Consider the following 16,583-nt stretch of genomic DNA (forward strand, 5'->3'; position numbering starts at 1 on the left):
TATCTGGTGTGAGATAGAGGCCAATAAGACAAAATATGAGGTGTGGCCATTAAATAACCACAATGGTTGCAAAAATATGGTTTATTATTACAATTGTACAACTTAATTGTTATCCTCTTCAACATACTCCCCTCTATCTATACATCACTGCATACGAAGTGGATGAGTAAAGATATAAAGTAGGAAATGCAAAAACAAGAAAACGTTATGGCAAAAATATAAAGAAACAAGGTGATCAGCATACTCATGAGCAGTACAAAGTGTGCAGATAAGGCCGACTAGCATGATAAGAAAGGTCAAATCAAATTACAAGACAAAATTAGCTAAAGTGGCCAAAGTAAATCCAAAAGAGTTTTTTCACTATCAGCAATAAGAGGAAGAACAATTATGCAAGGAGGACTTTAATCAATGTTCATAATAGGAATTATGAACATTGATTAATTGAACATTGAAACAGTGATTGATTGCCCAACAACTCAACTATTTCTGGCAGAAGCAGAAATAGTTGAGTTGTTGGGCAATCAATCACTTTACAAGGGTGTATCATCTGGGGGAAAGAGAGAGAGATTCTGCAGTTGATGTGATACTTATGTGAGAACTGAGGTGGACAAACAGGAAATGCTCAGCATATTGAAAAACATCAACATGAATACAGCAGTGGAACCGGATGGTATGTCAGCCTACGTGCTACATGAATATCCAAAAGGACCGGCAGTGTCTCTGACAAAGCTGTTTAATCAAAGTCTTCACTCTGGCAAGGTTCGTAGAGAGTGGAAACAGGTTAAAATAGCTCCATTACATAAATGTGGATCCAAGACAGAAGTGGCAAATTGCTGATGGGGAAATGATTACATCATTATATTGCTGGACTTTGCATGGAAAAACTATTACAAAGGTTGGAGCAAATAGGAATGGATATGAAGATGGTGGCATGGATGGGGGTGGGGAACTGACAGACACAGGAGAACAATATATGGTGGAGTAGATTCTAGGAAAATGAGGCCGACTAGTGGAATGCCTCAGGGATCTGAAGGAGAGGTATTCAGTTGTTTGCTAATGATGCAAAATTGGAGAGTACACAGAATTCTGTGATGAGTCTTCAGACTCCATGGAGATACCCATATTATAATAATAATCTCCCTCAAATGATTTCCTTTGTCATATAGATATAAATTAACAATGGACTGAATACAGTCCTGTATCACAACACTCTTCACACTTTTATATGCATCACTTCCACTCAAGAGGCCAGAAAGCCTTCACAAATAAATGCTATGTGGGCACCTGCTTTCTGTTGGATTCTAATCTGCCATATACTATTCATCTACCCATCAACCATATGAGAAAATGTCATCATACGACATTTTCTCATATGGCATTTTCTTGTCAAATGCTTTTACAAAATCCAGCAGTATCATCATGTAGCTATTTTCTTTTATCACATTATGAAAATAAGTAAATTATTAAGGCAAGGCTTACCCTTCACATATCCCACTTTCTCTCCTCCAAAATGTACTATATTCCTGTTCACTTATTTCCATTTAGTCCTTAAATATTTTTTCAATTACTTTTACTGCACTCCTAAGATAATGATTGCTTTATGTAAATGTAAGCACAAAACTACATATTCCTACTAATCTTAAACCAATCTATGATATACAAATTAAACAACAGTGATCTAAAGAAGACAGATCTTTATTCTCTTTGATTCTAAATTTCGATAAAGTGGTCTGAAATGATGTTGAAATTAGATGGCGATTTGTTGATCTGTGGCATAATATAGTGGAGCTGGAAGATAAGTAACAATCTGAAAATGATTAGTTATATTGGGATTATTCTAGTTATTGTTATTATTCTTGCTATCCTTCCACTCCTTTGGAACTTTATTCAGTGCAAGACTCGTATTAAAAAAATATGTCAAGGCAGATGTCAACTCCCTAGCACATTCCTTCAGAATATGTGGTGATATATTATCAAGTCAGACAGCCTTATTAACATCAAGTTTGTTCAATTCCCCCCCCCCATACACCTCTTCCTTACTTAGTCTCCTCCCCATAATCAATTGCTCTCAATCTCTCCATGATGTCACATTCACAAGAATGAAAGACCTTTATGAACTGCTCATTAAGTATCTCCACTATATCTTCTGCAGTAGTTGTCCTTATACCATTTTTTCCAATCAATGCTATCTTTCCATAATCATTCTTTTCTTCTGTTTTTTTTTTTTTTTTTTTTTTTTTTCCCCCCCCAGCTACATATTGAAAGAACTCCCTAGGATTATTTTTGGCTTTATTAGCTAACTGCTGCTCATACTTCACTTTTGCAAACCTTACCAACCAAGTCACCCTCCTTGCCAGATCTTTGTAATCCTTATGGAATTGGTTATTACCACTTCTCTTATGCTGCCTCTCCATAATGCCTTTTTTTCTCTGTATCGCATGCTTAATCTCTTCATTCATCCATTTCACGCCTACCTTATTTAACCTTCTGACCCTTGGAATACATTTAGACATAGTTTCTACTAGATAGTTCTTGAATATCCTCCAAACTGCATTGATCTTTTTTCAGCTAACTCCTCATTCCATGCTACACCTACAAGCTGTCTCCTGAGCTCTTCATAATCATAATCACTAGCCCTATAGGTCCACATACACCCTTTTCTCACAGAGGTTCTCACACTGCTGACAACACCCAGGTAATCACTTCATGGTCATTCTCGCCAACTGGAGGGTGATTTGACAATTTATAATTGTCAAATCACCCTCCAGTTGGCGAGAATGACCATTTGGTATGGCCATTTGGTATGACCATTCAGAGGTCATACCAAATGGCTCCTTTGTAGTGACAGAGGATGCGAGATTGGGAGAGGTTCGAGGGGGGAATTCTGTGAGAAAGGAGAGGCGACCTCTACAGTGTATCTGGAAGGAGAACAGGTCAAAAAGCGATCCAGAGTAATAGGAGAGTGAAGAGGGTTATCAGGAAGTTGAGTATGTAGATGTACGATTTGTGTTGTCATTACTTATAGCAAAGATTTCTGCTTCTTGTCCTGCTCAGTTGGTGAGTAGGGAAGCCAGGTGGAATTGGAGACATCAAGGTTGCCCATACTGCAGGGGGGGGTCAAGTTTCATGGAAAGGAATGAGAAGAGATCTGAGTGATTATTAGTGTTTGGAGACTGGTAAATACAACAAATGAATGTTACAAAATGGAGCAAGGAAATCTTGAGCCAAAGAAGGTCGAAAGCAGGGTATTCTAAAATTATGCTAAAATTCTCTGGCAAGCCATGTCAGATTTCACAAGGGCACAGGTGCCACTCTTGTGGTGAAAAGAATCGTGAAGTGTGTAGCTTGGGCATTGGAGGTGGATGGTAGTAGATGTAGCTGCAATCTAGGTTTCTGTCAGTAATAATATGTCTGAAGGACTGCAAGCAATGGCGAACATTATTTGTGTTTGTGTAAATCCCATGGATGTTAATAAACTGAATGCGAGCTTTTTAGTGAAGAGATTCTGGCAAGGTATTGCACGTTGTGACCGGTTGTGATGTGACTTTTTTTTTCTTTTTTTTTAAGGGAGATTCACTTTTGTTGCAGTATCAGTTATTGTTTTTGAGACTTCGTAAGTTTGATTATAAGTTTTTTAGACAGAAGGATATAGTGGGCATGTGCAGTGAGAGAAAATACTCTTGGACATCAAGAAAGAAAAACTCTTTCTGCATGGATTTCTCTGTGCAATGACATGCCTTGACAGTGCCCCCACACACACCGCTTCTCAAACTCCTTCTCCAGGCACAACCTGGCAGAGTATGTGGGATTATGCACCAGTTGATCAGGAAGTTTACTGACTTTGCCACTGACAGGTTGAGGCCCATGCACTAACTGGTGACTAGACTGTAGCACCACCGTTTCAACTGATGTACTCTGAAAATGGAGGAGGTTATGGGTCTCTAAGTATGTTTGTCATTGCCTTGAAGGGTATCACTTACACCACATGGAGAAGAAGGGGGTGAGAGGGGAAATAAACTGGAATTCCTGCTCTGGAGACCAAACATAGCATTTATCACTTCAAATTCCAATAAGCTGAGCAGTGGTATTTTATTTCACCAGATGATGAAGAACATCTACCAACTAATATCTAGTTGGTAATTTTCTCCAACTAGGAAGGTATCCCTTTATAGTGTGAATAATTGCTGGTTTCGCTAGAGCCCTTTTTTTGGAAATAGGCCACACCAGAGGAATGCAGAGTTGACTTGACAGAAAAACTGTATATTGCACATCCCTACCCATTATAGTAACTCGTATATAATACCTCTAAATATACATCTCAAACAACAATTATTAGACTAGAGTCTAGAAAACTATCTAAGAATGAACTAACATTAGGTAGGTGTTAAGATGTGGCATCCAGATCCCCCAAAGAAACAGCTACACTATGGTAGTAAGCATTAGAGGTAGGAAATGAGTTCATTGCCTGGAGTATGATTCTATTTAAATGCCACTTTAAATTTACATTCCAGGGCAAAATCGCAAAACGGCCACTTTATTTATCCTATTCCTTCTATCATACAATATGAACTGATGTTCGCAGAATTATGTCAAACATTATGGAGAGCACGAGTACAGCTTTATTCTATAGACCAGCCAGTTGTTAGATACTGTTCCAAACCTAATGGTAAGGCTTTAAGAAGCTTCCAGATAAGCTAGCAAAAAGAGAAATTCTGTAGTACTCAAATGATAGAAGACAGCTTAGTAAATTTCAATACTATAAAAACTCACGCCCGACTCATTACCTGCAAGAAAGATACTACTACACTCACTGTTACTTTTGAAAACATTCCAATTTCCTGTCAAGATCAGCTTTCTCTTCTTACCCTGACTGTCACTTACAGTTTATCCTGGCACAAATATATTAAATACATAGCCTCCTCGACCTCTAAAAAAGCTTGGTGGTGTTCATTTCCGTTCAAAACATTACTTCTCTTCCTCAACTGTTAACACTTTATAAGTCTCAGATCCAGCCAACCACAGAATATTGTTCCCATGTTTGGGATGGTACATCGAAAACCTCCCTAAGGATTCTTGATATACAGCAAAAGGTAATCTGCTTAATAGATGATCCTTTCCTCAGAGACTTCCTTCAGTTTCTTTCCCATAGGAACTCTGTATCTGTACTGTGCCTTTTCAGTACTTTCATGGGCAGTGCTACTCAGATTTGGCCCCTACCATTCCTCCACTTTTTTCTAACCATGTAAGAAATAGAGCAATCAATGCCCAACTCCAAACAAACTTATCTTCCTTCATTCCATCCACCCCAGTTCTTTGGAACAATCTCTCCTACCGTTTTTCCTACTGAGTACAACCTTCAACTCTTTAAGAAACATATCGATAGGCATCCTCCTTCTCCTTAATCACTTACCCACACATGGCACTACAGTCCCATGTGTGGGTAAGTGATTAAGACCACATTAAGAAGACATTAAGACCACTACAAGACCACACATGGCACTGTAGTGCCATGTGTGGTCTTGCTATACGTCCTGTGACCTTTCACGTGTGGGGTCATCATAAAAAATATCCTCAATGATGTTCCTTTCTACCTATGCAAAAATCACACACACTTTTCCTAACAAACATTTCAGCTTCAAGAATTACTCACCTCAGCTTTCCTGAGGTGAGTAGTATTTGACTCTTGCTTTCTGTCAAAGATTGAATATGTGCATATGTTCATCTGATATACCATGACAAAGTTTCAACTTAGGCTCTCTTCCTCTTTGGCTAAAAATCTCTCTACTCCATTCTACGAGGACTGTTCAATAAGTAATAAGACTAATTTTACTGTCGCAAAACCACTCATCACAATATTAATTTCTGTGGAATAAAGAAATGTTGCTGTCTGTATTAACAAAAGAGGTTGATAGATAGTGTATACGGGCTGAAGTGCCAGTGCCAGAGTGTCACGTGACTAAACGCAAGCTTGTTTCAGTGCGCCTACAAGTCGCGACCAGTTGTCGAAATGGAAGCGTCCTTGGAACAGCGTTATGCAATTAAATTTTGTGTGTGTTTGCAAAAATCAGCATCGGACACTTTTAACATGATACGCGAGGCATTCCAGGATGAAGGCAAGGATGTCGAATGCAAGTGTTTTTCGCTGGCATAAAACTTTTAAGGAAGGAAGGCAAAATGTGGAAGATCTTGAACATGATGGAAGACCTTCAACATCCATCACAGCAGCGATTATCATCAAGGAGGATCGCAGAATTACAGTACTCCAGCTGCATGTTGTCCTGAATATTTCTGTGGGAAGTGTTCACTCAATCATGGTTAAACATTTGGGACTGAAACGTGTTTGCGCCCAGTGGATTCCCAAACTCTTGACACTGGAGCAAATGCAGCATCGAGTGGATGTGTGCACAGAATGGAAAGAAAGACTGGAACAAGAAGGCGACAACTTCTTAAAACACATCATTACAGCAGATGAAGCTTGATTGCATCACTATGACCCTACAATGAAACAACAAAGCAGTGAATGGAAGCATCTGTCTTCACCTACCCCCAAGAAAGCAAAAACTGTAAAATCAGCTGGTAAAGTAATGACCATAATGTATTTTGACTACGAAGGCATTGTTTACCAACACGCTGTAGAACCCGGGAATACTGTAAATGGCTCATACTATGCGGATGTTTTACAGACAATGGTACAGCACTTCAAAAGGAAGCATCCATTGCTGAAGAATGGCTTCTTATTTCACCGCGATAATGCAAGGCCACATATTGCTGGTTGTGTAGTGGACGTTTTACAGAAGAAGAACAACATAGATATCCTACCACACCTTCCATACAGTCCTGATCTCGCACTGTGCGATTTCTGGCTGTTTCCTCAGCTGAAGAACCCACTAAGAGGCCGCCATTTCAAAAGCAACAAAGCATGTGTAAAAGCTGTGGAGGCGGTTTTGAAAGAACTCTCAAAAAACAGACTTTCACATGTGTTTAAGAAGTGGACGCAACGTTGGGACAAATGCATCGCGCCTCACGGTAGTTACTTCGAAAAAGACCATGTAAATGATGACGATTAAAGGTAATCTGTTTTCTGTGTAAATATAGTCTTATAACTTAGTTGACTTTTATACGTAGGTTGTTCAATGTCTATCACTCTTCTGATGCTACCAACCATTCTGAACATTTTTGATTTCCTTTATATGTTAATTTTCTCCAGTATAATTTTCATAATAGCAAGGTAACCTTGCTAAAATACGAGAATAGTCTGAAAAGTTCTTGGCCTAACAATGAAAAAAATGAATTTCTAATTTCAAAATTTATTTTTATTTTTCAAGATAATCTCTCTTAAGACTAATACATTTATTCCAGTGATGCTCCAGTGCCATTATCCCATCCCTGTAGCGGTTCTCAGTAAGATCTGCAAAATACCCCTGTACAGCTGCAATCAACTCTTGATTCAGATGGACAGACAGAATAAAAGAGGCCTGAAAACCAAATCGCAACAAGCAACACCAAACTGGACAGACTTATTCAGACTCTCCAGGGACAGACAGAAGTAGAAAGAGTTCATTCAGCCTCATCATCATGGAGATTTTAACATTCATAACTCCAACTGGTTTTCCTTTACCAACTGCTTTTCTTCTTTTTTCGACAATCTTACTCAAATTATTTGTATGAATATGAGAATACCAGATAACATTGACCATACTGAAATAGAGCTCTTCCTTACTAGTGAACTTACCAAGTAAACCACAAATGTATGCTATAATCTCATACTGATTTCTTTGTTCACTGAACAACATTCACATCTCTCATCAACATGTTGTCTTGCATAATATAATGCCAAGTGGGATAATCTTCATGATTTCTTTAATTCATTTTCTGGATTGCTTTCAAGTTTTCTAATGTAAATATTTGCATAACAGATCACTTATTGTTATGAAACACTTCTTTTCAGTTCCACTTTAAATCACTTATTTAACACTTGATTCTCCCAAAATGTCAACGACTACAGAAGAGATTTTTTTATCTGATTTTTATAGTGCAAAGACATCAAAGGTCATGTTGTGCCAGGACACAGGTCACAGCAGTACATATGGTAACTGGTTAGTAGGACAATCACGAACATCCATGTTCTTGGCAGGATTCGAAACTGCAACCTCTTGGCTGTAAATCGGATACTCTAACCACTCAGCCAACCAGGATAGCTATATATACAAGAGACGAATAAAGCATATTACAATTCACTTTCATTAAAATCTCTCATCTTTTCTGCTTAAACCAGAGTCCAAAACAGTTGGAAGCAAACTATCAACACATCGAACATTTATTTTGAAAGGGTTAAAAGGGAAACGCTAATATCAAATAGCAGTTGGTAAGAAATCATTTCTGATCTCTTACCAACTAGTTATAACTTTTGTCGAACTGTTCTTTTTGCCTCTCTTTGCCTTGGACAATGCTATTACATCGTTACCAACAGAAAAAGTCAGTCATCTGGCATAGATATTAGTAAATGTCCTCCATTCCAAACACAACTCCATGTCCCCTTTGATTTTTCAGCAGAAAGACAGAAGGTCTTGTCCAATTAAACAAGTCTCCTGGTCCTTATGGCATTTCTTCAGTTGTAATGGAAATATATGCGCCAGAGTTAACTCCTGTTCTTTTAATTTTTGCCTATGTCACTACTACATATCTTGAGGCATGGAAATTATCCCATATTAAATCCACTCCCAAGAAGGACGGTGAAACTTTTGTTATCCAATATCACTCATTTCATTCTGAACTATTAACAAGTTCTATTCAACCTTGAAACCTCTCAACTAATAAACAATCACCTCTTGGACAAATGTTAAAGAAAAGTTTGGGAAATCTCGAGTAGTGGCTCTTATCATATCCACAGAATTCGACAAGTTTTTGGTGCAAAGGTCTATTAAGTAAGTCCTATCGTATGGTCTGGCTTCTGAAACTGGTTTACCAACTTTCTGTTTAGACACATATATAATGGATCTTTGTCCTCAAACTTTGGAACTAATGCTCACATTCCCCACTGCTTTGTTCTTTTACCTACTCTCTTCTTTCTATACAGCAACAACTTACTTCAATTCACTGCAAATCACTACACTACCCTTTCTTATTTGACTAGCCTTGCATTACATAAATGAGTAAAATATTTCAGGATATCAAATTTCTAAATTGTGATCTCCAAACAATTCTTCAACACATTTCTGATAATCTTATTAATTTCATTAGCATCTTCATCTTTTCAGGCATTGATTTCAATGTTCAATCCACTTCTGTTAGTATTCATATATTGTCCAATACTAAATCTATTTTCAGTTTTTTACATATATCTGTGCTTATTTTTTTTGTCTTAGAGAGTATAGCTGCTATTCTTAATAGGAATTTCATTTCTCCAGTTTGTTTTTAATTCTGCAGTTTTTAGTCCATAATTCACCTCCACACAGGTGCCAAAACTTTATAAACTCCTATTCTTGTATACTTTTGAACTTAGTTAGGATTGAAAATATTACTGATCAACAATAACAGGAATGATCATATTTTCAAACCTAACGAAGTTCAAAAGTGTTTAGGATTTTCGAAATTATCCTAAAATTTTTGAAATTATCCAAATATTAGGATTTTTTCAAAAATCTTAATATTTGAAATTAGGATTTTACTTATGACTGGAAATGATCCTTCAAAAGCCATAATGTTTTGTTTTGCCTATTGATATTTGCATTCCAAATTTTTAGAATGTTTAAGGAATATTCTATCTTTGCAGCTCTTCTTAACTTATGATTATTTAGTCATCTGCAAACAAAAGAATATGAAGTATAGTTCCACAATCCAGTTTATCTATACATATATTAAATAAGAATGGTGACATTGGACATCAATGAAAGACTGCTGTGTTTATTGATTTCTATTAACTTTTTTTTTTCACTGATTTTTACAGCTAGAAACTTGTTAATTTCAATACTAGTGAAACTCAATACTTTTGTATTGAGAAACGTGAAACCTTTCCAGGTCTCACATTTGACAAACGGCCAAACTCTGAACAAGACAGATTTCTCTTTTTGGTATTAATCTAACTCAAATTTCTATTGTATGAATAATGTCTATAGTTCATGAGTAATAAGCATTTAGATATTTTTGGATGTCTAGGAGTTTGAGCCAATACCTATCTCACTAAAATGGATGTTATAATATCACTCCTCCAGCAAAAACAAATTATTCATAAGGCTAGGATTTCAGGAATGCATCTACTTCATTAAAGAATCATCTAGATTTTCAAATAAATAAATTTTATTTATTTATTTAAATATTTTTTTGTGGTGGTTTCTGATTTGCTGTCATAATATCTAAATGCATGTCAAAATACATACACAACTTAAATGTATGAGCTTCCATATAAACATTAACTGTATAACTGATAAGTTTCAACAATTCTTAAATTCTAAAAAAGGTGTATTTCTTGTATTCTTCTCATACCTGCCCTTGTTTTTTTTTTAATAAAATGCAGTTGAAACGAAATTATATATATTATTACCTTCCAAACATATATTTCATTTATATTCCACTGCACATTGTGGCACTGTAATGCTCTGCAACTTGATTCATTTGAATAAATGCAGCTGACAGGTAACTGTAAAAATACCTTCTTGATGAAAATTTACTGTTGCAATGCAGTTTGATTTACAAAAATGTAATGTGCTTAAAGCACTGAAATATTTCTATAAAAAAAAAAAAAAAAAACAGGCAAAGCTTATTTAAAAGGCAAATGTGTTTTAAAGACATAACATGTAAATCGATGCCCATATATAGTATCAGTTGCTATTGGTACTGTAACCTCTCATCTATATATATATATATATATATATATGTCAACATGAAAATGACTTGTGTGATTTACATTAGCATATATCTGAACATATCTTTATATTTAACATATTAATGTGTAGAAGTGAAACCACATTATTACCATGGCAACAAATAACTTAGTGGAAGAGGAGGAGCTATAGGACAGATATAGGGGAAATTTTTTAATGTATAGCATGAAGTAAAAGAACTAGAGGTCTTCACAGAAATTAAATAAAGGTTCAGTCATCAGAAGAGTGTGAACTGGATAGTTATGACAAATGGAGCAGGTTACCAGAGAGAGAGAGAGAGAGAGAGAGAGAGAGTGGAGAACGCATTTTGTAAGGAGGAAAGCATTATGCATTTGGCTAATATAGGTCATCCCTTAAAGTTGTTAGTTATTTGGAAATTGCAAATTACTTCAGATAATTTTAAGTTGGTGATTATGATGTAATAAGGCAGATCTTACATGTCAGATGGATCTCCTACTATGATTACTTCAGTCCATGGAGGCGCCAGTATAATAATTTGTAGAAGCAAGAATTCAAAAATTATTCAATTTGTGATTATTACAAGTTTTAGCTTTCACGAATATAATTTATCCAGCTCCCTGATAATTTTAGTACCTATTACTGCTGAACGATGAGATGATAAAGAGGAATACAATTCCTCTTTATCATCTCATCTAACTTCATTAACTGTTCCATTATTGCATGTTCATCTGGTCCTCTTCCGAATATAAATGCAAATATATAGACAGATTACTAAATAACTGCGTGATCACATAATGCAGAATAAATTTGGCGGTCCAAAGTACATCTCTCTCTCTCTCTCAGTAATGATATACGAGACGCTTTGTAAAAAGATTTTTACTTGTCATTTTTTAAGTGTATAAAGCATATATAGTATTTTGGATAAGCTAACTTAATATATATACAAAACGAGAAAAATTCTTAAGTCGATGACAAGAACTTATGTCAAATTGATGTTCCTGAACAAATTTTTGTGATGTCCACAAAATGTATTGATGAATTTTAATAAAAGCTTAAAATATATATCTTACTTCTAGCTGCGGATAAAACATCTTTGACATCTTTAATAAGACCTTTAATGGCTTGGCTTATTCTATCTAACTCTTTTTCATGAGCATGAAGATTATTCCTAAAGTAAGGACTATCCGTAAGACAGTCTGTGTATTCCAGAGGCAGAAGTCCCATCTTCAAACGTCAGCAGAATTTCAACTGGTTGAAAAAACAACAAACTGTGCTATAGGTACAAAAAATATATAACATATTGCAAATGATATACCTATATGTACATTAAAATCCTTCTGGAGAAACTGATAGTAAATATCACATTTAAAAAAATGCAACTCTTAAACTAATAAACGTAACACAACACACAAACGAAGGTCTGAAATTGAGGCGTGTCAATAACCACACTACAGATGATGTTTCTTTTAAACGCCGCTTCAAGGCGCTCAGAAGTCGCGTTTGCGCGCAACGCGATTACATGTACTACAAACGTGTAACAGACTTCCGGTTCCGATTAGATATTCCCTACGAATAAAGATCATGAATTAAAGTTATCAAATGTAAGCAAGTTTCTGTCATTCCAACTACGTTAAATTCGTGAAACTTTGTGATTAAGTGAGCGATGCATAAAAGTTATGCATAAAATCATTATCAGTTACTGAATGAAAAATATATTTGTTGTAAAAATTACATCAACACTTTCGAAAAACTGGAAAATTCACGAGCTCTAATCAGGAAAGGACTGTGAAGGGAGAATCTTTTCAGTGAAATGCAATGTCATATATTGCAGGCCTGGTTAACCGAGTGGTTAGTTCATCCACTGTGCATATATACATTATATGCATACTCTAAAACAGTGCTTCCCAAACTTCTGAATGTCAGGGCCCCCTTTGGAAAAATTAAAATATTTCACGGTCCCCCTCGATAAACAATCGTAATATAGACATGTATTATTATAATATTTATTGTATTTATATTCAATACAAAACATTCACAGCGAATATTGCAAAAATTAAATGTAAATATTACATTTTTAGCATCTTACATACGTATTTGACATGGCACATTATCTCATATTTTATATAGATAGATATATTGTTATTGTACATTTGCAGTACAAGCACATGAAAAGTGGAGCGATTAGTAATAAAGAAATAAGAATTAAAAACTTAAAAGAAGTTTAATAACAATTTAATGTGATAGATGTGTTTCAATACTGCTACACCAATATCAGGTGAAATATTTGAAACTGCAATTCTTAGATTTCTGCTTTGAAATGAAACTTATATGAATAAGCATATATTTACCAATATTCATTAAGCGCCGAAATACGCCGGAAGCAAAATCTGTGAACCCACACCAATGTGTGATTTTTTCCATTAAAATATAAAAAATAACAAAAAAGAAATAATAAATCATAAATATTAAATACGTTTCTTTTAAGATAAAAAAAAATCTACTTAGTCTTAAAAGATTTTAAATTTGTTTTCATTATTTCACGTCGTCCCCCCTCAACAAAACCTACGGCCCACAGTTTGGGAAGCGCTGCTCTAAAACACACACACACATATACAGGCCCGGCTGGTGGCGTCTGCGAAGTGTGCAATATACACAGGCGTCGCAAAAGAAAAGGCGCCTAAAAGATGTCAAAAAATATGAGGTAAGAATTTAAACGAACAACGAATGGTACATATAATTATTAATGTACGTCGTCTTCCGTGCGGGCCCCTTCAGATCTTCCCGGAAACGAACAAATAAATTCTGAAATTGTATCCTAATTTTAACCGGATCGGATGCATGTGGTCCGGCCCTAAAAGTCGGCTTACTACTTATAACTCATTCTTCTTGACATTCGAGCCTGTTATATTAGCGGGCTGTTAGGGCGGCGTCAGCGACACAAAATAATCGGTGAACTCTCGAGTATAATGCGAAACATTCTTGTAAAATTCTCTTAACTATTTTCGTTTAATCTTCATTTGAATAAATCTCTTAACTTTATATTACTATATTATATTATTTTGAAAATTTATATAACTTGAAAAAATGTGTATAAGCAGGAGTAATCCGTAGGTAACATTATACTGTAAAGCGGTTTTCATTTGTTTTTCATTTCCTGTTCGTATTACTCACACTCTGTTCAAAAAAACTTTTTTGGAAAAGCGCCGAATAATAATAATATAATATATATAAAAATAAAAAATAAAAATAAAATAAATAAAAAAAAAATAAAATAAAATAAAAATAATATATATATATATATATATATATATATATATATATATATATATATATATATATATATATATATATATACCCCTATAATATAAAATGATAAGCTTTTGTTGTAACGTTTTTTGTCAAGTTATTTGAAACGTTTTGAAACTCAGGGGCTACCCTGGGTGTCGAGTCTTCAAAATTCGAGTCATCAGAATTCAAGGAGAACCGGCCAACAGTCCGGAACTCGGGGGGGGGGGGGGGGGCGCCGTAGGCGTCAGGGGGGGAGCCCCTGAAGTTGAACGAATCTGGCAAAAGAAAACAAAAGTTGTTCCCATAATAATAGGTGCTTTAGGCGCCATCCCTAAAACATTGAAAAAACATCTAGAAGCACTCGAGTTAGATGGATTAAAAATTGGGCAGCTGCAAAACTTTGTTCGGCACAGCTTTCATTTTCAGAAAGTATTTCCACAACTCATAGGCCCTTGGGTAGGGCCCGAATTAGTGGAATATAACCAACCTTTTCTTAAGACTGAGGAAGCAAATCAAGCTTTGATGAATATTATATATATAGCAACAGGAGAATTCATTTCTGCTGGCGTGTTAGACAAAATGTGAGAAGAATATAGCAAGAGTGTGTATGTATGTTATATATATATAAAAAAAATCCTTAGCCCATTCATGGTACTAATATACTACAGCACCGCTTCTTGAACTGTGGATCGAGAAAAAGATTCTGGCCGTCACAGCAAACATTGATAGACATGAGTAAATTAAACATTTATTATGAAACTATAGTTAATTATTCGGTGACGTCATTCGACGCCGTACGATTACTCTCGTACTTCACTTGGTTTTGGGAATGAAGCCTTCTTTCTGCTAGAAGTGGTAGGAGTTGCAGATGCCTTTCCCACAAAGAGTTAGTAGGACAATCACAAACATCCATGCCCCTGGCGGGATTCGAAACCGCAGCCTCTTTGGTGCAGAGTGGATACGCTAACTACTCGGCAACCAGGCTTTATAAAACTATTGAAATTATTATACATGACACAACAGTATAAAAAAACTAACTTAACCATTACTGCCAGGGGTCGCTAATAATTTCGTGTTATGATAAATGGTCGCGAAAAAAAAAAAGTTTAAGAACCTGTGTACTATATACGGTTTTAATCTATATTAGTTTTTTTTTTTTTTTCATTACATTTTCAAAGGCAAAGGAATTCTTTTACTAACTTTTGGAAATCGATATGTTTCCCAGTTTTTCCTTTCATCATCGTGGCAGATGAGTTAAATTCTCCTGGTGTGTTAGAAGGAAAGGCGACAAGAATATAGCTGATAACTGTCGCATTATTTTGTTCCTAATTCAAGATAGGTTTCTGCATTCCAACTATATAACACCTAAATTATAGAAAGTTTGTGATTAAACTAGGCATTACAGAAAAGTTAGCACTACGGTCTATTTTACTGATTTTAGAGGTCAAAAATTCAAAGTGTCTTTAGAGAGAATTAAAAAACAACAACAACTATATATTTGTAATAAATATCGACTAATTCAACACCTCATGAAGGAAGGGATAGAAAAAGTTTTCCTGTGCTTGACAGTCGTGATAAAGAATGCAAACATAAGTCAAGACCATACCAAAAATTATTTCACAGATAAACTTAGGTAATGTTTATCTTCTTTTTCTAGACAATTTTTATCCAAGTTTATCCACGATATAACGATAATGCAGAAAACGTTATAAGCAAGTAGAACAAAACTGATTAATTATTAATATTAAGTTCCATCAATGCATGCAAAATCTCCAATACACATTACTTTCGTATCATTTAATTTTATTGTTGTATAATTACTTAATATTGTATAAAGTTTTAGCATTTACGCTAAGAAATGTAGCAGAACTTCGGATAATACAGAATACCATTTTGTGCGTAAAATCATTTGCAGTATCAAATCTAGACAGTCTTTGTTTCTCAATTTAGCGTCGTCGTCAAATTCACAACGATTTTCCTTCATTCCCCCCCCCCAATAGTGGCACTACCGGGTGGTAATATTATTTTCTACATCCTCCAGTATATTGGTGGTGGTTTTTCCCTTCGGTCGTTTCCGAAGGGAAAAACTCTGTAGGCATTGCCCACAAAGTGTTCCAGGTGAGATTTTTAGAGAGAAGTTCACCATTTCTCCCCCCCCCCCCCCCCCATTTTATCCGGGCTCGGGACCGGCATATGGCTGAGACGTATTCACTGGGTCGGTTTGCCTGTTCTGGGGGACGAAAAACCCGTTTCGGAGGGACAAAAACCCCTACCCACTGGCGTAGCTAGAGCTGTTGCCGCTCGGGGCGATCCTAAGTTTTGCCGCCCCTCTCAATACACACTAAAAATATTACAAAAAGTCAAAACGACGTATAGGAAAATAAATTAAAGCACTATGTTTATTTTTGAAGTAAAACTTTAATTTCAACATTCTAAAATGTTATTTTTCTTGCT

At 35.6% G+C, this 16,583-nt stretch overlaps 1 protein-coding gene across 2 annotated transcripts in view; it reads right to left on the bottom strand.

Annotated features, from left to right (window-relative positions):
- Window positions 1-16,583, bottom strand: part of Graf (GTPase regulator associated with FAK) — a 573,290-nt gene that overhangs the window by 497,263 nt on the left and 59,444 nt on the right. The window contains exon 2 of one of the 2 annotated variants that reach the window (XM_090395958.1): window positions 11,912-12,089. In XM_090395958.1, coding sequence (XP_090252084.1) covers window positions 11,912-12,065 — 154 coding nt within the window. In that variant the 5' untranslated portion in view covers window positions 12,066-12,089. Of the gene's footprint in view, window positions 1-11,911; window positions 12,265-16,583 lie in introns of those variants that run through there. The other variant, XM_090395957.1, reaches the window with a different exon arrangement.

This window comes from Typopeltis vanoorti, chromosome 7 (assembly GCF_054136105.1).
Source record: "Typopeltis vanoorti isolate ZY-2024b chromosome 7, IOZ_Tvanoo_1.0, whole genome shotgun sequence".
NCBI classification, from domain to species: Eukaryota; Metazoa; Arthropoda; class Arachnida; order Uropygi; family Thelyphonidae; genus Typopeltis; species Typopeltis vanoorti.